Source organism: Pelodiscus sinensis, chromosome 11, assembly GCF_049634645.1.
Source record: "Pelodiscus sinensis isolate JC-2024 chromosome 11, ASM4963464v1, whole genome shotgun sequence".
Classification (NCBI taxonomy): Eukaryota; Metazoa; Chordata; order Testudines; family Trionychidae; genus Pelodiscus; species Pelodiscus sinensis.
Window position 1 is genome coordinate 43,162,735 of NC_134721.1, and position 22,561 is coordinate 43,185,295.

Below are 22,561 nucleotides of genomic sequence, written 5' to 3' on the forward strand. Positions count from 1 at the left end.
GATGCATATCAATTTCCTAGAACTGCGAGCGGTGCGCAATGCCGGTCGTCCCTTTCTCCCAAAGATTCGTGCTCAAACCATCCGAATTCTTACCGACAACATGACTACAGTATACTATATAAACAGGCAGGGCGGGGCCCGATCCCGGTCGCTTTGCGCCGAGGCGATTGCTCTATGGAGTTGGTACATCCACCACAAAATCTCCCTGATTGCAGAATACTTACCCGGTCAACAGAACACTATGGCCGATGCATTGAGCAGGCATTTTTCTGTGAAGCACGAATGGGAGCTTCACCCGGACGTCCTCTCAACCATATTCTGTACTTGGGGATTCCCGGCAGTGGACCTGTTCGCGACCTGCATGAATGCCAGATGTCCCCAATACTGTTCAAGGGCAGGAATGGGACAGAGCTCCAAGGGAGATGCTTTCCTATACAATTGGAGCCATCAACTGCTGTATGCGTTCCCTCCCACACCTCTAATCCCCAGAGTACTACAGAAGATACTAATGGACAAAGCCACGGTAATCCTGATAACTCCCTTTTGGCCAAGACAAATGTGGTTTCCTTACTTCCATCAAATGTCAGCGCGTCGTCCATTCCCTTTGCCCAAGAGGCACGACCTTCTTTTCCAGAGCAATCAACAGCTATTCCACCCCCACATCGAGATTCTGGCACTGACTGCATGGTTCCAACAAACACATTATCTGTTCACAAGAGGTCAAACACATTCTTCTACATAGCAGAAAGTTATCCACAAGATCCACCTACCTTCACAAATGGGCACGGTTTTCTGCATGGTGCTCGTTGGCATGCCTGGACCCCTACTCCGTGCCCATTCACTGTATCCTAGACTACCTCGTGCAGCTCAAGAGCTCTTCTCTCAGCTGCGCCTCCATTAAAGTGCACATTGCTGCAATCACTGCGTTGCATCATGCTGTGGATGGTTATTCAGTTTTCTCTCACCCGATGATGCGGCGCTTCATGAAAGGCTTGTCTAATCTTTTTCCACACCACACGCAGCCAGCATGACCATGGGATTTGGAGCTAGTTCTTAACATGTTAACACAGAAACCCTTCGAGCCTTTGGTGACATGTGACCTGCGCACTCTCACGATGAAAGTTACCTTTCTCATTGCGATAACCTCTGCAAGACGGGTTGGTGAACTGGCTCCCTTATCCGCTTTACCCCCATACACAGTGTTTACCGATCAAGGAGTCATCTTATGACCTCAACCCACTTTCCTCCCGAAAGTGAATTCACGATTTCATATCAATGAAGCGATAGTACTGCCCATTTTCTACCCAAAGCCCCATGTCTCGGCAGAGCAAGCTCGGTTACAAGCTCTGGACGTCAGGCGTGCCCTGGCCTTCTACATAGAGAGGACTAGGTCCATCAGGAAGACAAACACGCTATTCATGTCTACAGCCAATCGTTCTAATGGTCACCCGTTGTCAGCACAGCGCATTTCGTCAATCATAGTGAACTGCATAAAGGAATGCTATGCTCTACACAGTAGACCACTATTGCCAAAACTGACAGCGCATTCAACGCGTGTAGTGGCTACATCGACTGCATTCTTGAAAGGCGTCCCGCTAAAAGACATTTGTAGGGCTGCCACATGGTCGTCAAACTTCACCTTTGCCAAACACTATGCTATTCCCAACCTTCACCTTCCAGATGGGGCAGTGGCAACAGCGGTGCTGTCCACAGCCGCAGTACGATAGCTCCGAACCCCCCTCCTTTCAGGGGCTACTGCTGCAAATTCACCTATAGTGGAGCACCCACGGGACACTGCTCGAAGAAGAAGTTACTCACCCTGTGCAGTAACGATGGTTCTTCAAGATGCGTGTCCCGTGGGTGCTCCACGACCCGCCCTCCTCCCCTCTTCGGAATTCTTATTTTTGTCTTTCAGACCAAGAGGATCAGGAGGAACTGGCAGGAGCCGGACCGTACGAATGCAAACGGCGCAAAAAGTCACGAGCCGCGCTTCGCGCATGCGTGGTCCGGCAGACTATGGCTAGGAAAGTTCTCCGATGTGTGGCGCCGGGACAAGCCCGACACCTATAGTGGAGCACCCACGGGACACGCATCTCGAAGAACCATCGTTACTGCACAGGGTGAGTAACTTCTTCATCTGTCACAATCGAGTTTTTCTTGTTTCTTAATCCTGCTGTCTTGTTATATCCTTGCAAAGAGGACATAATACCACAGTGCCATAGTTATAAGATCATTACATACACCATTTCAAGTTTCCTTTGTAATAATACATTTTAATTATATAGCCATAAAACTGTTTTTAAAATTAAGTAAAAACTAATAAATCTAAATATGTACATATTTTTTTAGCTCACTTTCCTTGTCTCTTGTTTTTCTGTATGGCCTTTTCATCTTTAATTCTTTGCTCCTTTGGCCTTATCTCCATTGGTTTTCTTTTCCATCTTCCTAAACTGATATCACTTTTTTCTTATTCCTTCTTTCAGTTTTCCTTTTTGTCCTCTTTTTCACAATCCTATTGTTCCCTTGTCCTTTTCCTCATCTGACACAGTACCTTTTGGCTTCAAAATTCCTTTCTCTCATTGCAAGTATAGTGCCTAATTGCTTTTAATCTTATAACACACCTTTGCTGCTATTTGCCTTGCTGGGTAGAGCCTTCATTTTACTTCTGCCCAGTGTTTGACATAATAGTCGAATGCTGTGTGTGAAACAGCCAGCATTGTGAATTTACTATGGAAGTAACAACCAAAAAGGAAATTTGGACTGCAAATGAGGAATTTTTTATTTATATATAATATATATATTTGTTCACTAGTAAAATGTCCCAGGAAAACTATGAAAAATGTATTAATGATGAATATATTTAGGGCTGAGTTTTCAAACTTTGATGCCTAAAATTAAGCAGCTCGAATCAAATCCTTGGCTTTGGTCAAAAAGTGAAACTTAGAAGAGTAGTTGATGCAAAAACAGCTTTAGACCACTTTTATGATCCCTAGAATTTGGGCCAGAAACAAGTGTAGGCAAGTGGAGGCTGCTTATGGGTAATGTGTTAAAACCATCTGTGCAATGTTTGTTTCAAACAAAACCTTCCAATGTAGATCGAGAAACATAAATAGGCAATGATATTCTTGTGTTATAAAAACTATATCATGTTACAGATACTATCTGGTATTCATTTCATTTCTCATTAGAAGAGAAAGATATATTAAAGATCAAATTTATTTGACGTTCTGAATATAAGAATTGCAAAGCAAGGCCAGCTGGATTTGGCTTTAGTAGTTCAGCAAGAAAAGGACCTCTGAAAGGAATATAGGATTGTGAAAGGAAAGGAATGGATTGATACCAGTTAACTGAGGGTATGTCTACACTTTCACCCTCTTTCAATAGAAGGATTCAAATGCAGACATTTGAAATTGTAAATGAAGCCGGGATTTAAATATCCTGCGCTTCATTTGCATAATCACATTATGGCGCTATTTCAAAATAGCACTATTTTGAAATAAAAACACTGTGTAGATGCGGTTATTTTGAAAGAAAGCTCTTCTGAAATAACCCTTATTCTTTATAAAATGAGGTTTAACAGTTATTTTGGAAGAAGGGTTTTCTTTCGAAATAACCGCATCTACACAGCGTTTTTATTTCGAAATTGCGCCATAACGCAGTTATGCAAATTAAGTGCAGGATATTTAAATCCCGGCTTCATTTACAATTTAGAATGTCTGCATTGCATCCCTCTATCGAAAGAGGGTGCAAGTGTAGACATAACCTGAGAGAAATACAGTTTCAAAAACAAGAGGTCAGTGAATGAATTTTGGGCCTACTCTTAATCCCCAAAGCCAAAATAGGTCTCAGTCCCAGTCTAGACCATGCAGCCTCAACCAGTTCTTGGTGAAGTTGAAGTTCTGCATGGTCCCTGTAAAGAACATCATTTCCTCTCTGGATCTGGGCAACTGGTGTGCCGCCCTTGACATAAAGGATGCGTACTTCCACATTGCCCTTCTATCAGTACACAGACATTTCCTCAAGTTTGTGGTGACTCACAGCCATTATCAGTTCACCTTTCTTCTCCTCAGACTGTAAGTAGCCCCCTGTGAGTTCACCAAGTGCATGTCGGTGGTAGCAGCCTTCCTTTGCAAGAGAGGTGCTCAGGTCTGGACTATTGGCTTCTTTGGGGTTGCTCTAGGGAGCAGGAGGAGGCCCATATCCAACTGACTATGAATACATTCCAGTATCTAGGTCTCCTCCTGAACACAAACAAGTCTGTGTTAATTCCCATACAAAGAATAGAGTTAACAGAGGCAATTCTGGACTGTACAGGCAAGGGCCATTCTTCTAGACTCCACATTTCAGTCCTTTGCCAACATTAGCCAGTCTCTCTCAATTCCACTATGGCAAGAGTATATCTCAGTCTGTTGACCAAACTGGGACAGCTTGAACTCAATACTGACAATTCCCAACAATTTTTTGGACACTCTACAGTGGTGGCTCTCCCCTCATGTCGTTTGCAAAGGAGTCCCGTTCAACCCTCATTGCCCTCACTGACTTTGTGACAGATACATTGAACCAGAATTGGAGGGCACATCTGGGGAAACTTTGGATGCAGAGCAGGTGAGACCAAGCTGAATTCCAGCTTCACATGAAGGAGCTAAAGACTGTGAGACTAGCCTGCCAGACCTTCTGCTCATAAATCCAGAGTCAGTGTGTGACGGTGACGACAGACAACAACACCACTGTGTTTTACATAAACAACATTGAGAATCACAGTAATCGCCTCTCTGCCACAAAGTCCTGAGACTCTGGGACTTTTGCATAGTCCACTCCATTCATCTGTAGGTCTGCTATCTCCCAGGTCTGCACAAGGGCCTGGCAGACTGTCTCAGCAGATCCTTTCTTACAAGTAGTCCATCAGCCCCGATGTGATCCATTCAGTCTTCCTGAAGTAGAGGTTTCCCTGGATAGACTTATTTGCCACCAGGAGCAATAGGAAATGCCAGGCATTCTACTCTTTCCAGAACCATAGCCAGGGCTCTATCATGAATGTGTTCATGATTCCATAGAGCAGTCAGTTAATGTAAGTGTTTCCTCCGATCTCACTCATTCACAAAGTTCTGCTAAGAGTCCACAGGGACAAGGCAACTGTAATCTTGCTAGCCCTGGCATGGCCACCCAGCATTGGTTCACAACACTGTTGGAACTGTTGATGGAGTCCCTGATTGCCCTACCACTGCACCCAGATCTAATCTCACAGGATCATGGATGTCTCTTTCACTTGGACCTCCAGTCTCTCCACCTCATGGCATGGAAGATACATGGCTGAATAGCTCAGAATTACAGTGTTCCAGACCAGTAAGAGAAGTACCACTTGGCAGTAGGAAACCTTCCACCAGGGCCACTTACTTTGCAAAGTGGAAGAGGTTATCATGTTATTGTGCACAGCAGTGATTACTTTCACTTCATGCGCCTACACCACTCATTCTGGAATATCTCCTTCACTTATGACCCCAAGGTTTAGCACCATCATCCATCAAGGTCTATCTAGCAGCAATCTCAGCTTTCCACCCAGGGCACTCAAGCTGCTCAGTATTCTATAACCCCATGGTGAGTTGTTTTCTCAAGGACAGACTCTACCTATATTTGTCCCACCTTCACCCACTGGGACCTTAACCTAGCCCTCACCTAACTTATGGGCACACTCTTTGAACCCATCACCATGTGCTCCCTTTTGTATCTGTCCCGGAAGATGGTATTCTTGATAGCCTTTACATCCACTAGAATGGTTTCAAATTTGAAAGCACTAACATCTGAACCTCCCTACATGACCGTTCATAAGGACAAGGTGCAACTCAGACCACATCCAGCATTTCTATGCAAGGTGATATCCCAGTTTCACTCACGGCAAGACATTTTCCTATCTTTTGTTATCCGAAACCACACACTGGTGTGCATTAACAAGTGCTGCACACCCTGGATGTCTGGTGAGCTCTTGCATTCTACATTGAGTGCACAAAGCCATTCAGGAAAACAACTCAGCTCTTCGAGGTGATAGCAGACTGAATAAAAGGTCTCCCAGTATCATCACAGCATATTCCATCTTGGATCTCAGACTGCATCTGCACCTGCTATGAGCTAACAAAGATCCCAGCATCAGCAGTCACAGCCTACTCAGCGAGACCTCAGGCTTCCTCCACCATGTTCCTGTCTAAGTCCCAATCCAAGATAATTGGTGGGCAGCAACTTGGTTTTCAGTGCATACATTCACCACTCATGCCATCAGCCTGCAGGCCAGAGATGATGCAGGGCTTACTAGAGCAGTACTCCAATTAGTGATTCCTTAACTCTGACCCCACCTCTGAGAGTCACCTGATTGGAATTGACATGAACAAACACTTGAAGAAAAGACGGTTACTCAATTTTTTGTAACTGTTGTGTTATATACATCCATTTCAATAGCCATCCTCCTTCTGTGGAGTAGCTAGCAAGAAGGAACTGAAGGGGGAGTCAAGCCAGCAGTGGCATATATAGGCCACCATTAGGGTGCCATTCCAGGGAGCTCCACAGCTACACTGATAGGAACTGCTGGGGAAAAATTTTCCAAAGCTCATGCAGGCAACGCGTGCACACCTGATTGGAATGGAATGAACAACACATTTCCTTATGAGAAGGTAAGTAGCCATCTTTTTCATTTGGTGTCCATCCACATGCGATTGGTGAATGCAAATGCTGTACATGGTTTTACAAAAGGTAGATCGTGCCAAACCAACCTGATCTCCTTTTTTGAGAAAGTAACAGATTTTTTAGATAAAGGAATTCAGTGGATCTAATCTACCTCGACTTTAGTAAGGCATTTGATACAGTACCACATGGGGAATTATTGGTTAAATTGGAAAAGATAGGGATTAATATGAAAGTTGAGAGGTGGATAAGCAAATGGTTAAAGGGGAGACTACAGCGGGTCATATTGAAAGGTGAACTGTCGGGTTGGAGGAAGGTTACTAGCGGAGTTCCTCAGGGATCAGTTTTGGGGCCAATTTTATTTAATCTTTTTATTGCTGATCTTGGCACCAAAAGTGGAAGTGTCCTAATAAAATTTGCAGATGACACAAAGTTGGGAGGTATTGCCAATTCAGAAAAGGATCGGGATATCATACAGGAAGATCTGGATGATCTTGTAAATTGGAGTGATAGCAATAGGATGAAATTTAATAGTGAGAAGTGTAAGGTTATGCATTTACGGATTAATAACAAGAATTTTAGTTATAAGCTGGGGACACATCAGTTGGAAGTAACGGAGGAGGAGGAGGACCTCGGAGTCCTGGTTGATTATAGAATGACTATGAGCCGCCATTGTGACATGGCCGTGAAAAAGGCTAATACGATCTTGGGATGTATTAGGCAAGGTATTTCCAGTAGGGATAAGGAAGTGTTAGTGCCATTATACAAGGCATTGGTGAGACCCCATTTGGAATACTGTGTGCAGTTCTGGTCTCCCATGTTTAAGAAGGATGAATTCAAACTGGAACAGGTACAAAGAAGGGCCACTAGGATGATCTGAGGAATGGAAAACCTGTCTTATGAAAGGAGACTCAAGGAGCTTGGCTTGTTTACCTTAACCAAAAGAAGGCTGAAGGGGGACATGATTGCACTTTTTAAATATATTAGAGGGATAAATACCAGGCAGGGAGAGGAATTATTTAAGCTTAATACCAATGTGGACACAAGAACAAATGGATACAAGCTGGCTAGTAGGAAGTTTAGACTTGAGATTAGACGAAGGTTTCTAACCATTAGAGGAGTGAAGTTCTGGAACGGCCTTCCAAGGGAAGTAGTGGGGGCAAAAGATCTATCTGGTTTCAAGATTAAACTAGATGGGTTTATGAAGGGGATGGTTTGATGAGATAACATGATCTTGGTAACTAATTGACCATTCATTATCAGTGGGAATAGGTCAATGGAGGGATGATAGGAGTTACTATAGAGAACTTTCTGGGTGTCTGGCTGATGAGTCTTGCCCACATGCTCAGGGTTTAGCTGATCGCCATATTTGGGGTCAGGAAGGAATTTTCCTCCAGGGTAGACTGGCAGAGGCCCTGGAGGTTTTTCGCCTTCCTCTGTAGCATGGGGTACAGATCACAGCTAGAGGATTCTCTGCATCTTGGGGTCTTCAAAGTATTTGAAGGCTTCAATATCTGAGATATAGGTGAGAAGATTATTCTGGGAGGGGTGGGTGAGATTCTGTGGCCTGCACTGTGCAGGGGGTCAGACTAGATGATCATAATGGTCCCTTCTGACCTTAAAGTCTATGAGTTTATGTGCTCAAATTGCAAGTTTTGCCTTGGACAAAATTGGGGGTTCAGATACGAAGATTTGGGGCTCGATTTCTCATTGTAACTCAGGTCCAGTTGAATTGAACCAATTTGAGGCAGAATTGACACTGTGATGACTCACATCTTTGTGCTTGTCGACTAACCTACATGTATAGTTTGGTCATGACATGCATCAGTTTAAGTGTTGATACAATGTGTGTTTATTGTTAATGTGTGAAGCCTCATCAATGCTGTTGTGCAGTTTTTGAGTTAGCTAAAATGTACTAGTAAACTGGTAGTTGGGTTTTGTGTATGGGTGCTTTATCTTATGACACAACGTTCAGGCTGCATGTTTATGGATATGATGGATAAGTTGTGATTTTCCAAGATGATAAAGATAAGCAAAATTTTAGATTTTGGAACCAGAAAGGTGACCTCTTTGTTTTTGCACCAGGGCCCTCTGGGTCCTTGCTATGCATACTGCTAGCCAGGTTTATAATTCCCAGGCCTGAGCCTAATATCAAAGGGGATACTAAATCATTAAAGGACCCCAGGCCTAAAAAAAGAAAGGGAAAAATGAGCCTTCACCTACACTTTATGCTACTGACTGCAGCATGTGAGATTTGTGGTAATGTGCCACAGTGAAAAGCAGTTTGGTGAAATGGCCTGGTGAGGGGAGACAACAAGGAAATCTTCAGCTGCTTGTGCTTCTAGAGCCTTTAATAGAATCATAGAATCCTAAGGCTGGAAGAGACCTCAAGAGTTCATCAAGTCCACCCCCTGCCCAAAGCAGGACCAACCCCAACTAAATCAACCCAGCCAGGGCTTTGTCAAGCTGGAACTTAAAAACCTCTAGGGATGGAGATTCCCTCCCAGCCTCTTTGGGACCTCCCTTCAGGAAATTGAAGGCTGCTATCAAATCCCCTCTCACTTTTTCCTTCTACAGACTAAATAAGCCCAAATCCCTCAGCTTCTCCTCGTAGATCATGTACTCCAGCCCCCTAATCATTTTGGTTGCCCTCCGCAGGACCCTCTCCAGTGCGTCCATATTCTTTCTATAGTGGAGGGCCTAGAACTGGATGCAATGCTCCAGATGTGGCCTCACCAGTGCCGAATAAAGGGGAGTAATCACTTCTCTAGATCTGCTGGCAATGCTCTTCCTAATGCACCCTAATATGCCATTAGCCTTCTTGGCTACCAGGGCACACTGTTGACTCATATCCAACATCTCATCCACTGTAATCCCCAGGTCCTTTTCTGCTGAACTGCTACTTTCATTGTGGTAGGAAATGCTCAGGGAGGTTGAGCCCAGTGGCAGTGAGAGCTGGAGTACTGCCTAAGCCGTTCCCTGCTGCTTCCCCATGCCAGAGCTATTCCTAGCTGGGAAGTCTTTTCCTGCAGATGGTAGGGGCTGCAGCAGTGGGGAGGCAGCAGGACACTACATGGCTAAAAATAGCCATGAAAATAGGGGGGCAAGATTTGGTCAAGCAGGGAGTATATAGGGTACTCACATAACTCTTCAGGCATGTCTTTATTCACCTGTGTTATGCCTCACCATCTACGCTGCTATTTATACTCATACTAGGAGGAACATGCATATACATACTCTACCTAGTGCTGAGAGAAGTGTGCAGCGTATATGTACCTAGAGAAGGGTTACCAATTTTCTACTCGCACAAAACTGAACACACTTTCCCTGCCCATCTTCTGAAGCCCCATCCATGAGATTGCACCCCCACTCTTTCCCCCCCTCTTGCTCACTTTCCCCATCCTCAGTCACTGATTTGCATCAGGCTGGCTCAGGGAGCTGAGGTGTGGGAGGAGGTGAGAGACTGGGGATTGGAGTCAAAGCTTTTAAAGTATAGGAGGAGGCTCTTGGCTGAGGCAGGGGCTTGGAATGTGGGATGAGGTGTGAGCTCTAATACTTCTAGGCTGGCGGTATGGATTCTGGAGTGGGGCAGAAATTAGAGGTTCAGGGTGTGGGAGGAGGCTCTGGGCTGGGGCAAGGGATTTTGGGGTACCAGGGGTAAGGGCTCCAGCTGGGGGTGCAGTCTGTGTTACCCACACAAATTTCTCTATCCCTTCCACACTGTAGGGAAACACACCTTTACCCAGTTCCTAGGGCTCAAGGTGTGTGCAACCCTGTTAATTTACACACCCACCCTTACCCAATTCCTAGGGCTCAGGGCGCATCTTCCTGTTGGTTTTGCAGGATCTTTAGCCACTGAAAGAGCCTCACACAGTAATATCCTTATCCTCTATTTATTGACAATTCCCAAACAAGCAGAATACACATTCTAAGCACACAGTGTCATGCTCACCAATCCGGGTGCAGGCAGACTTCTCCTGTTGGCCAGGCAATATCAGTCTCTCTGGTCTTAGGCTGTGACTCGGAGGTGAGTTCTTCTTCTTTTCCATGTTTTCCCCCTTCTTTTGGTGTTCCTGGTCTTCTTCCAGCCTTTTCTTCTTTGTCTGCTTCTGTTACTTCCGATCTTCTTTCTGGTCTCCTTCTTGGACCGTAGTTTATATAATGAAATCTGAGTCCTGCTTAGCTATACCTTTAACCAATTATTTTAGTATAATTTTACTAACCAATCATAACAAAATTACCTAACCAATCATACCCCACCACCTTAATTGATTTACACCTAGCAAAATTAATTATACAGCAGACAGAAACAGTTACAAACCAGACAGAGATCACACACTCAAACAATAGGAAAGTGTAATGACAATGATCATAGAATGAGGATTCCACACCATTCTCTATTGATAAGCAGTTTCTTGCCAGACAGAATGGTATTACTTAAGTTCCTTTACCCATCTTGAGATCTATTTCTTTATCTGGTGACAGGGGGGAGCTATCAGGACAAAGTCCCCTTCTCACAGGTGGATGAGACACTTTTTGAATACAATGTAGATGGACTGTGAGTATGTGACTCCAGGCCATACAGCTAAGAGCTGCTGCTCTTCAGTCTGGCTGTAGAAAGCAGCTTTGATTCAGACCTACCACAGGCCTCCCAACATGCCTACAGAAAAACCATATTGTTACATCTGATATGTGGCCTAGGGTTACGGATTTGGGACTTATAAGGGGGCTTTGGACTGGGGTTGAGGTGTTCAGAGTGTGGTCTAGGGCTCTGGGCTGGGGCAGAGATGGGGTTGAGGGTTCTGGTTGAGGTTATAAACTCTGGGCTGGGGCTGGAGATGAAAGGTTTGGGGTATAGGAGGCTGCTCCGGGCTGTGACTGAGGGGTTTGGAGGGTGGGAGGGGGATCAGGGCTGGGCAGGGAGTTGAGGGGTATGATCTCCAGCTGGGAGTGCAGGCTGTAGGGCTGGGGATAAAGGATTTGGACTGCAGGAGTGTGCTCCGGGATGGCATGGAGGGTTCCGAGGGTGGGAGGGGGATCAGGGCTGAGGGAATGGGTTGGAGTGCAGGCTCTGAGTGCAGGGTCCCTCAAGCAGCTCCCAGAAACAGCAGTATTTCTCTCCTCTGGTTCCTAAGCCATGAGGTGTGGCCAGATGGCTCTGTGTGCTGCCCTTCCTGCAGTCACCACCCTCACATGGTTCCCAGCCAATGAGAGCTGCAGGGATGGCACTGGGGCAGAAGCAGCATGTGAAGCCCTGTAGCTGCTCCAAGGAGCCATGCAGTGCAGAGACTGGCATGGAGCAGCATCACCAGTTGGACAATCAACCACCAAGTCACCAGTGTTGACCAGAGACACGAGGATCCCTTTTCAACCAGGTGATCAGGCTGAAAGTCAGCAGCCTGGTCTCCCTAACCTGAAGGGACATAGAGAGTGTGCTGCAACAACACAGCCTACTGCTTTCGCCTTGAGCTGGAGGTAACTGGGCTGAATGGAACTTACTGAAAATGCCAAGGAAGGGTTAAGGTTTATTTAAGGGGAAGGGCGTATGTATATAAACCTTTATTTTTAACCTTTGCTCTTTGTGCTATATCTGTTTGAGTGAATAAATAACGCTTTGTTTTTGAAGAAGCTGTTTGAGTCACTTTAATCAGCTACTGTCACAGACTCCTGGAAAAAATGAGCTTTCAGATGACAAATGCAGCTGAGCCTGTCATGTTAACATGGTTGGTAAACAGAGAAGCTGTCATCCAAGGATCCTCTCCTAGGTTGGTTGAACTGCATGGGTCCATCCTTGAGGGAGGTGACACCTCAGGGCAAAAAGGGATTGAAGCTATGGTTCACTCTGCAGCCATGACAGCCAGCATAGCTTTTGTTCAGGGTAATGGTATCAGCTGCATCTCTACTAGCAGTTTTGCCAGCAAACACTTTCTGGTGTAGTTATCCAGGACTAGTCTGTAAGGTCCCTTACAACTCTACTTTTCTATGATTCAAGGTCACATAAGACTTGAGTTTCCAATATAAACAACTTAGGGTACATCTACACTAGCTCGTTAGTTCAAGCTAGGTAGGGTAATTAGAGCAAGTGGAGTTGCAAATGAAGCCCAGGATTTAAATATCCCGGTCTTCATTTGCAACTCCGCTTGCCCTAATTACCCTACCTAGCTCGAACTAATGATCTAGTGTAGACGTACCCATATTGTTTGTTGTTTGGGATGTTGCATTTTGTTTAAAACATTTTAAGCCTTTCTTATATATCTTAAAGAAGTGAAAACTGGCTGAAAGCCAGTTTCTATCCCTCTTAAGTCCAGTATAGACAGTAATTCTCATGCAATAACTAATTTCTTCTTTGTGTCTGTTATAAATTCTTCACAGGGTAAGTTTGATCAGTCCCTAATACTGCTATTAAAATAATTAAAGAGTTATTTCACTTTTTAAAGTAAGGAACATATGCTTAATAATATTTACATTTTTATAAATCCATATTTTTTCATGTTCACCCTATAACTCTGAGCTATTATCATCTTTCCAGTGGTTAGAGGAGGCAGATGTATTGACACTGAGCACATCAGAACACATCCTTGACATGCTTTCATACATTTTCCTAAGATGTCATCCCACATGTCAGTTCAGACATTGGATTTCATTCCACATTTTTGTGCACTAAAAACTTATCCATGAATGTAGATTGTCATAATTCTAGGACAAAATTTCTGCTTGAAGAGAAAAATTTGAATTAGAAATTTAAAAATGTATGTTTTCAGCACGTTATTAATTATCTGCATTAACTTGGATATTTTACCATTAAATTTTTTATGTGACTGCTTCACATTAGTCCCGTTAGATTGTTTTCATGTACCATTTGTTGGGTGACTTAATTACTAGAAGTAAAGAGGTCAGCAGCAAAATGAAAGGAATAGTGAAACACACAGAGTACATCTACACCGCAGTGTTATTTAGGAAAAATTGACGTTATTCTGAAATAACACAATCCGCCTCTACACTACAAGCAGTCATTTCAACATAATGTCAAAATAATGTCAAGCTGGAGGATGTCTTATCTGAGTCCTGTAACCCTCATTTTATGAGAAGTAAGGGAAATCAGAGGAAGAGTGCTCTTCCTCAGACTTCCTGTTGTGTAGACAGTGCCAAAAGCTAATGTAAACTATTTCTGCTTAAGCTAGGTAATTGATGGTAGCTCAAGTTGCATAGCTTATTTCGGCTTTAGCTCTACTGTGTAGATGTGCCCATACTGTTCAGGGTTTCAGCAGCCCCTACGCCGCATGCTCCCAAGTCATCATAAACTGTTTTAGTAGTAAGATCTGGGAAAAATTAGTAAATCTACTCTTATTGTGAAGATTAGAATCATCCATCACTGAAATCACTACACCCATAAACTGCTTTTCATCCAAGTGTAAACTTGTCTGCTTTGCTAAACTGTCTTTATAGAAGAGATCCATATTATTCATTAAAGCTGTATAGCTGCTGTAAAACATGGAGATTAGAGGCTTTAGGGGTTCTTTCTGCCCTGTGGTCATGTTACATTATAGCAATTGCGCTTGCAGTCTTGTGGGTCTAGAAAGCTACAAGGTAGCCTGACAAAGCAGTAAGTCTAGTATTAGTATTTTTACACTGGTGAAATACTCCAAGGTATTGACTGATCTGCCAAGTCAAGAAGTTACAAACATCAAGCCTTTAAGGCACTGTAAAATCTGTCAGAGCCTCTCACTACTCAGTTACTGATGGGACTTCAGCAAATTGATGGTATTCACTTTCGACAATGCCCTGTTCTCCCTAGATTCTGCAGAAAGAGTGGAGAACATATGCTTTTACCAAGGGTATTTTATGTTGGCTATTGTGGTTGCTTGTCCTACACATTAATTGTGTACAAGTGGTAGAGCAAAGGACTGAGATTCATTGACTCACCAAGTTGCCTTGGATCAGTTTTCAGCAGCTGTAAGACTGAGTAGAAGAAAGTTGTAGTAGGTAGAGCAAAGGACTGAGATTCACTGACTCACCAAGTTGCCTTGGATCAGTTTTCAGCAGCTGTAAGACTGAGTAGAAGAAAGTTGCAGTAATCTCAGTTAATAAAATGTACAACCTGATACACAAAAATCTAAGAAAAAATACTGGCTAAAATATCAGAAAGGGCTGATGCAATGTAAACAAACACTCATATACAAAGTAATGCTCTGAAGCAATGCAACCAAAGGAGTAGAATTGATTTTAATAGGGAAGACTAAAAGGATTTCTCTACTTTCTATACAAATTTGCAAAATGGCCTAGAGCATAAACCCATAGTGAGTTGTCCTGCATGGGAAAATTTGCAAAAGAATTTGGAGGAAGAAAAAAGGTGCCAAGTACCAATGAACATGCATTATTATTTAATGAAAGTTTAGATATATAATAAACATTTGTTTTTAAGTTATAGGAACGCTATCCTTGTTTTGTGTATGTAGCTCATAGGTAGGTGTGATGTTTACAGTTTTTAAAAAGACAAACCTCTGGTCATGAAGGTTATGTCTAGATGCAGATTAGGCAGGTCGACATTGCAAATGAGGCAGGGATTTAAATATCCCGTGCCTAATCTGCATAAAAATGGCCATCGTGGTTTGCCGACTCAGCACTTTGTCGGCAAAAAGTGGCAGTCTAGAGGGGGATCTGTCAAGAAAGAGCCTTTTTTTGACAGATCCTGTAAACCTCCTTGCAGGAGTTGCCTTTCTAATGGCTCATTATTAATATTCATTTTTAAGTTGTTAATTGAGAGAACAAAGTTGAAGAAGAGGTCAGAAGTGGACAGAACAGAGAAAAGCTAACTGCAAAAAGTGGAAAATCAAAAATCTGTAAAAATGAGACCAGGAAGCATCATCTTTTACCCATGCTGTAGATGCACATTATTATATAGTCATTCTGGAATAAAATCTGAAGCAGCTAGTACTATGGCCAAGATAAATCTGATAGAAAATATTTCAGAACTTGCTCATATGCAATATTTTTGCTAACACTAGCGAAGAAATGTATCTGGATGGTTTGTACTATTAAAGATCAGTCCACTCGGATGCCATAGATAAATATTGCTAAATAACGTTCATAAAACAAATTATCATCTGGACTGACAGCAACAGTTGACTTTTTTATCAATCAAAAAATAATGACAACTTATGCAGATGAGTAAACATATCGTAATTGCTATCCTGGAAACTCTTGACATATATTGCTATATTAACTTTATATATACAGTACTGTAAAAGTATTTGCAGAACCTCATTAAAATTATGCATAGAATTATAGAATCCTAGAACAGAAAGGGACCTCAAGAGGTCATTGAGTCCAGTCCCCTGCCCTCACGGCAGAACCAAGCACCATCTAGATCATCTCTGATAGGTGTCTGTCTAACCTGCTCTTAATTATCTCCAGTGATGGAGATTCCACAACCCCCCTTAGGCAATTTATTCCAGTGTTTAACCACCCTGACAGGTAGGAAGTTTTTCCTAGTGTCCAACCTAAACCTCCCTTGCGGCATTTGAAGCCCATTGTTTCTTGTCCTACCTCAGAGGTTAAGGAGAATAATATTTCTCCCTCCTCCTTTAACACCCTTTTAGATACCCGTGGGACCTGAGTGGTCCTGAGCAAGGGAATTTTTAGGATCAGGGGAAGTCAGGCCTCCGGGTTCTCCTGGAGCTCCCCTCTTAGCCACTATCCAGGGAGAATCCAGGGGCTTGACCTCCCCCAGCCCACCTTCCTGGCTGTGCTGTTCCCAGCCTGGTGTGGGACTCTGCTTCTGGCTGCCCTGCTATGTGTGGGGTCTCAGCTATTCTCAGGGCTCCCAGCCCCGCATGGCACAGCAGCCTCTCACAGGGCTTCCAACCCCCAGCAACCCAGCTCCACACAGGATGACAGTCATTTCTAGGGCTCTTTGCCCCCAGGCCACTGGCATTGCAGACTACCAGCCACCAGTCTGGCTCCACTCCCAGCTACTCTCAGTCTCTGTGACTGGTGCTGTCTGGTCTAGCAACATTCGTGGTCTGCCAGACTTCAGATGTTACCGGACCAAAGAGGTTCAACCCGTCCTTGAAAGCTATTATTTATTATTTCCCCTCTCAGTCTTTTCCAGACTAAACAAATCCAGTTCTTTCAGTCTTCCCCCACAGGTCGGCTACGTCTACACTGGCCCCTTTTCCGAAAGGGGCATGTTAATTTCACAGGTCGTAATAGGGAAATCCGCGGGGGATTTAAATATCCCCCGCGGCATTTAAATAAAAATGTTATTATTCCTACTTCAAAGATCCTCCGGAAAAGGGCGCTTTTTCCGGAGGATCGGGGCCAGTGTAGACGCTCTTTTCCGGCTTTTCTAAAAGCCGGAAAAAAGCGGCGGACATTTTTATTTAAATGCCGCGGGGGATATTTAAATCCCCCGCGGATTTCCCTATTATGACCTGTGAAATTAACATGCCCCTTTCGGAAAAGGGGCCAGTGTAGACGAGCCCGTCATGTTTCTAGACCTTTAATTTTTTTGTTGCTTTTCTCTGGACCCTCTCCAATTTCTCCACATATTTCTTGAAATTTGGTGCCCAGAACTAGCCACGTTGCTCCACTTGAGGCCTAATCACCACAGAGAAGAATGGAAGAATTATTTCTCGTGTCATACAACACTCCTGTTAATGTGTCCCAGAATGATGTTTACTTTTTTTGTAACTGTGTCACGCTATTGACTCATATTGAGCTTATGATCCATTATGATCCCTAGATCCCTTTGGCTGAAGGTGAACAAATAATTGAAGGAAACTCAGCAAAAGAAATCTCTCTGTAGATTTTTATGTTTGTTATCCCTATACATTTTTGGGTTTGTCTTATATTTCTAGATATTCTGTTCAACACAGGTAAACAAATGTAAGACTTTTTGCAAATAACTGAAATACTCAAGAGTGTCTTTGTCATTTCACCTTTCAGTTACCCAGTTTTACCTGTCATGTGTCTTGATTTCTTGCCAAATGTGAAAGGGTAATAAACTGCAGCAATTAATTTTAGGATTAAATTGATCTTTGTTTTTCAAAAGTTAATTGAAAATTTTAAAACCTGACGGGTGCCAAACCAGGGAATTTGCCAAACCTATGGGAGGTCAATGTTGTAGTGAGTGGTTCTCTTTTCATTTTTATTTCACCAAGGTGAATAAATGGAACAATGATTGTAATGCTGCTTAGTAATGTATGTCTGTACTGATACACCCTACATAAGCCTATGCCTAGCCAAGGCTGATCAGTTCTCTTTATAACAAACTTAGTGTTGTTACATGATTTTACTGTATTGGCACAAGGAAATAAGTAGATAAAGCATAAAAACCATGCTTAACACTGCTACTGCTTACTGGGCTCTTAGAAGACATTTGGGGTAAATTAGAGCTAAATAACAGCACAGAACACTGAGAGCCAGGAGTGACCACTGTAAACAAACTTTATGGGACCATGGGAAACTTGGCCACGCTCATGGTAAGTGAACATGTGGGTAACTAAAATTATTCTGGAGCATGAATGTTGACAGACCAGAGAGTGTCAGACTAGAAAGGTTTTACCTGTATGTACAAACCTTCCACCACTGTATCATTATGTGCAAAGTGAACTCTTCACAAAATTATAGAAGTCACCATAAGGTCAAAAGTGTCCAAGAAAAAGAGATTAATAGTAGAAAATGAGACAAGATTGGTTTTCCTTCTGGCCCAATGTCTTTCTGCTATCTGTTAAAAAGCGGGTTTTGTTGATTTTCTCCCTCAAAACAGAACATATACAGTAAAACCTTACTCTGTTTTTATTATTTGGCTAAAAAAAGAGCAAGTAACTTTAACTAGTATCCTTTTTATTTTAGGTGCAACAATGAAAATGAATGGTATCAGATCCATGAAAACATTATACGCAAGTCCAGCACCAAGTACTCGGCACCCAGCTCAAACTATGGTAAATTTTATTTTATTTTATTTTATTTTATTTTTTTGCTAGAGTAACCCTTAATTGTATTTTGATTACTGAGAATTTTTTGTAGGCAAGTTATACTGTCACACCTAGTCCATTGCAAATCATCAAATGTTCTTCTAGATGTTTATTTATACTGGTGTTAGTACTTTCTCAGGTAAAAATGTATACTGCATTATAATTCCCAAAATTTACTCTCTGCAAATGGCATTCAGGGGTTCCATGTTTGTTTTTTTAATCATCTTTACGTAAAATGTCTTCAGTTTACAGGTTAAAAAAAAAAAACCCCTCTTACAACCCTGCCTACAAAATTGAATACACTGCATTATATCCATTTTATGCACTGTGAATCCAGTGTTTTCAGGGAAAGAGCAGCCAACCAGGACTGCTCTATGAACTGAGAGAGGACGCCGGAAATAAGTGAGGGTATGTCAACACTGCATTCCTCTTTCAAGAGAGGAATGCACATGTTGACATCTGAAACTGCAAATGAAGCAGGGATTTAAATATCCTTCACTTAATTTGCATAATCGCGGACAGACGCTATTTCGAAATACCTTATTTCGAAATAAAAAAATCTGTTAAGACGCAGTTATTTCGAGAGAGAACCCTTCTTCCGAAATAATCCTTAAACCTCATTTTATGAGGAGTAAAGGTTATTTTGGAAGAAGGGTTTTCTCTCGAAATAACCGCATCTTAACAACGTTTTTTATTTCGAAATAAGATATTTTGAAATAGTGGGCGTCCGCGATTATGCAAATGAAATGCGGGATATTTAAATCCCTGCTTCATTTGCAATTTCAGATGTCTACATTTGCATTCCTCTCTTGAAAGAGGAATGCAGTGTAGACATACCCTTAGGTTAGGGAATAGCAGTAGAAGAAAAGAGGTGTGGCAGGTTGACAGGAAAAGGGAGAAGAGGTGGTAGTTGTAGGTTGAATAGGAACAGAGGTTGGGGGGAGAAGAATCTGGGAGTGACATAGATAGAGAAACCAGAGGGAAGAGTGGACAAGATCTAAGTGGGAATGGGGGGTAGAAGTCAGTGATGGATAGATAGGCTAGGGGCCACTGGAGCAGAAGGGTGTATAACTACTAGAGAACACTCCCAGACAGAACCTGAAATTGAAGTCTACCCTGAGTCACTACATTCCTTTGTCGTCAGCAAATAACTGTGAATCCCACTTGCAAAGTGTGTGTCTTGTTCCCCTCTTGTGACTGGTCCACCAAAGATGACCATCTACTGCTGTTGCCATTTATTCCATTACCTCAGGTGATGTGTGCTGTGAATCTAAAGATCTGAACCCTGATCATCCATGTTGGGAATCAGTATGGTTCCATGAGATGGAAGTTTTTGCTTTTTCAGGTGTTTCTGGTTTTGTGTTTTTAATTAGGAAATTACGTAAAAAGCCCTTAGTTTGAAAATGCATTAAGATTACAAAGTCAATCACTCTAAGGTTAGGAAATGCCAGAATTAAGGTTGCCTATGTGGAATTTGTATTCCATACAGTGTTTGGAGAGTGTGTGTTAAATAAAGTCTGGGTTTACACACTGAATATGGAGAATAAAAAGAAATGTTGAGTAACTACCCATTCACTCATTGAGGCCGGGGCCATATAAAAATAGTACATGATCACTCAGTTAATAATGCCTATTCCCAGAGATGCTGAATTAAGGGTGCAAAGGCAACCTGCATTCTGACACTAACTTTAGAGTGCGTGGCTTTGCAATGTTAACAGTGTTTAATTTATTTTTTGTGACTCACTATAACAAATAAAAAGCAATTTGAGGAAGATTTATGAGAGCACTTGTGCTGAGATTTATTCACTCTTCAACTATTCAATTGATGGAGAGTACAAGTGGTCAAATAAGAGGGCAGCGAGTTACCAATTCACTCATATTTTTCTGCTGTCCTGAGCTTGCATTCAGATTGATCATTGCTTTTGCTGGGGCAGACCAAAGTATTGGAGGGAATTTCTTTAGAGACAAACATTTTCACATCAGTTGGTTAAAGAAACAAAGTGTGTAAGTGAGCTCTGAGATTGTAATATGATGGTAGGTTATAGTGAATATGCTTTAAGGAAACCCTATAGCATTGTACTGGTGTGGTAATTAAGATAAATGTTTAACGACTTCTTAGTTTTGGTTTTCACCAGGAAGGTTGGTGGTGACTGAATGCCTAACATAGTGAATGCTTGTGAAAATGGGATAGGTTCAGAACTTAAAATAGGAAAAGAGCAAATTAAAAATTACTTAGAAAAGCTAGATGTCTTCAAGTCACCAGGGCCAGATGAAATGCATCCTAGAATACTCGAGGAGTTATCTGAGCTATAGGCCATCACCTTTGAAAAGATATGAAAGACCAGAGAAATTCCAGAAAATTGGAAAAGGGCAAATATAGCACCCATCTATAAAAAGGGAAATAAGAACAACCCAGGAAGCTACAGACCAGTCAGTTTACCTTCTGTGCCAGAGAAGATAATGGAGCAAATAATTAAGGAACCCATCTGCAAACATCTCAGTGATAATAAGGTGATAAGTAACAGACAGCATAGATTTGTGAAGAACAAATCATGTCAAACCAACCTGATGATAGCTTTCTTTGATACGATAACAAGCCTTGTGGATAACAGGAATCAGCAGATGTGGTATACTTAGACTTTAGTAAAGTATTTGATACAGTCTTGCATGACCTTATCAATACACTAGGGAAATACAACCTAGCTGGGGCTATAAGATGGGTGCATAACTAATAGGATAACCATTCTCAGAGATGGTTCTTCATGCGTCTGACGAAGTGGGTCTCTGCCCACGAAAGCTTATACTCCTACACTTTGGTTAGTCTATAAGGTGCCACAGGACTCCTTGCCACTTTTGCATTCTCAGAGAGTAGTTATCAATGTTCACAATCAAGCTGAAAGGGAAAAACAAGTGGACTGTGTCTACACTGGCCACTTATTCCAGAAAATCAGCTGCTTTTCCAAAATAACTTGCCAGCTGTCTACACTGGCCCCTTGAATTTCTGGAAAAGCACTGATGATCTACTGTAAAATCATCAGTGCTTTTCTGGAAAAACTATGCTGCTCCCGTTTGGGCAAAAGTCCTTTTCTGGAAAACTGTTCCGGAAAAGGGCCAGTGTAGATAGCACAGATTTCTTTTCTGCGAAAATGATCTACATTTGCACGGACGCTTTTCCGGAAAAACTGTTCCAATTTAAGCATTTCTGGAAAAGAGTGCCAGTGTAGACGTAGCCGTGGAGTTCCACAGGGATCAGTTTTGGGACCAGTTCTGTTCAATATCTTCATCAACAGTTTAGATGATGATAGAGGGAGTATACTTATAAAGTTTACTGATGATACCAAACTGGGAAGGGTTCCAAGTGCTTTGGAAAATAGAGTAATAATTTTAACTAACCTAGACAATCTGAAGAAATGGCCTGAGATAAATAGGATGGAGTTCAATAAGTACAAATGCAGAGTACGCCACTTAGGCAGGAACAATCAGTTTCACACACATAGAATGGGAAGCAACAATCTAGGAAGGAGTACTGCAGAAAATGAACTAGGTGTCATTGTGACCACAAGCTAAATATGAATCAACAGTGTTACACTGTTGCAAAAAAAGCAAGTATCATTTTGGGATGTGTTAACAGGATTGTTATAAGTAAAACATGAGAAGTCATTCTTCCCCTCTACTTTGTGCCGATTAGGCCTCAACTGAAGTATTGTGTCCATTTCTGGGTACCACATTTCAAGAATGATGTGTAGAAGTTGGAGAGGGTCCAGAGAAGAGCAACAAAAATGATTAAGGTCTAGAAAACATGAACTATGAGGGAAGACTGAAATAATTGGGTTTGTTTTGTTTAGAAAAGAGACGACTGAGAGGGGACATGATAGCAGCTTTCAAGTACCTACAAGGAGGTGGGAGAAAAAAAT

At 42.4% G+C, this 22,561-nt stretch overlaps 1 protein-coding gene across 2 annotated transcripts in view; it reads left to right on the top strand.

Annotated features, from left to right (window-relative positions):
* Window positions 1-22,561, top strand: part of DOCK3 (dedicator of cytokinesis 3) — a 539,706-nt gene that overhangs the window by 363,237 nt on the left and 153,908 nt on the right. For both annotated transcript variants that reach the window (XM_075939450.1, XM_075939449.1), the window contains exon 13: window positions 18,526-18,614. In XM_075939450.1, coding sequence (XP_075795565.1) covers window positions 18,526-18,614 — 89 coding nt within the window. The remainder of the gene's footprint in view (window positions 1-18,525; window positions 18,615-22,561) is intronic.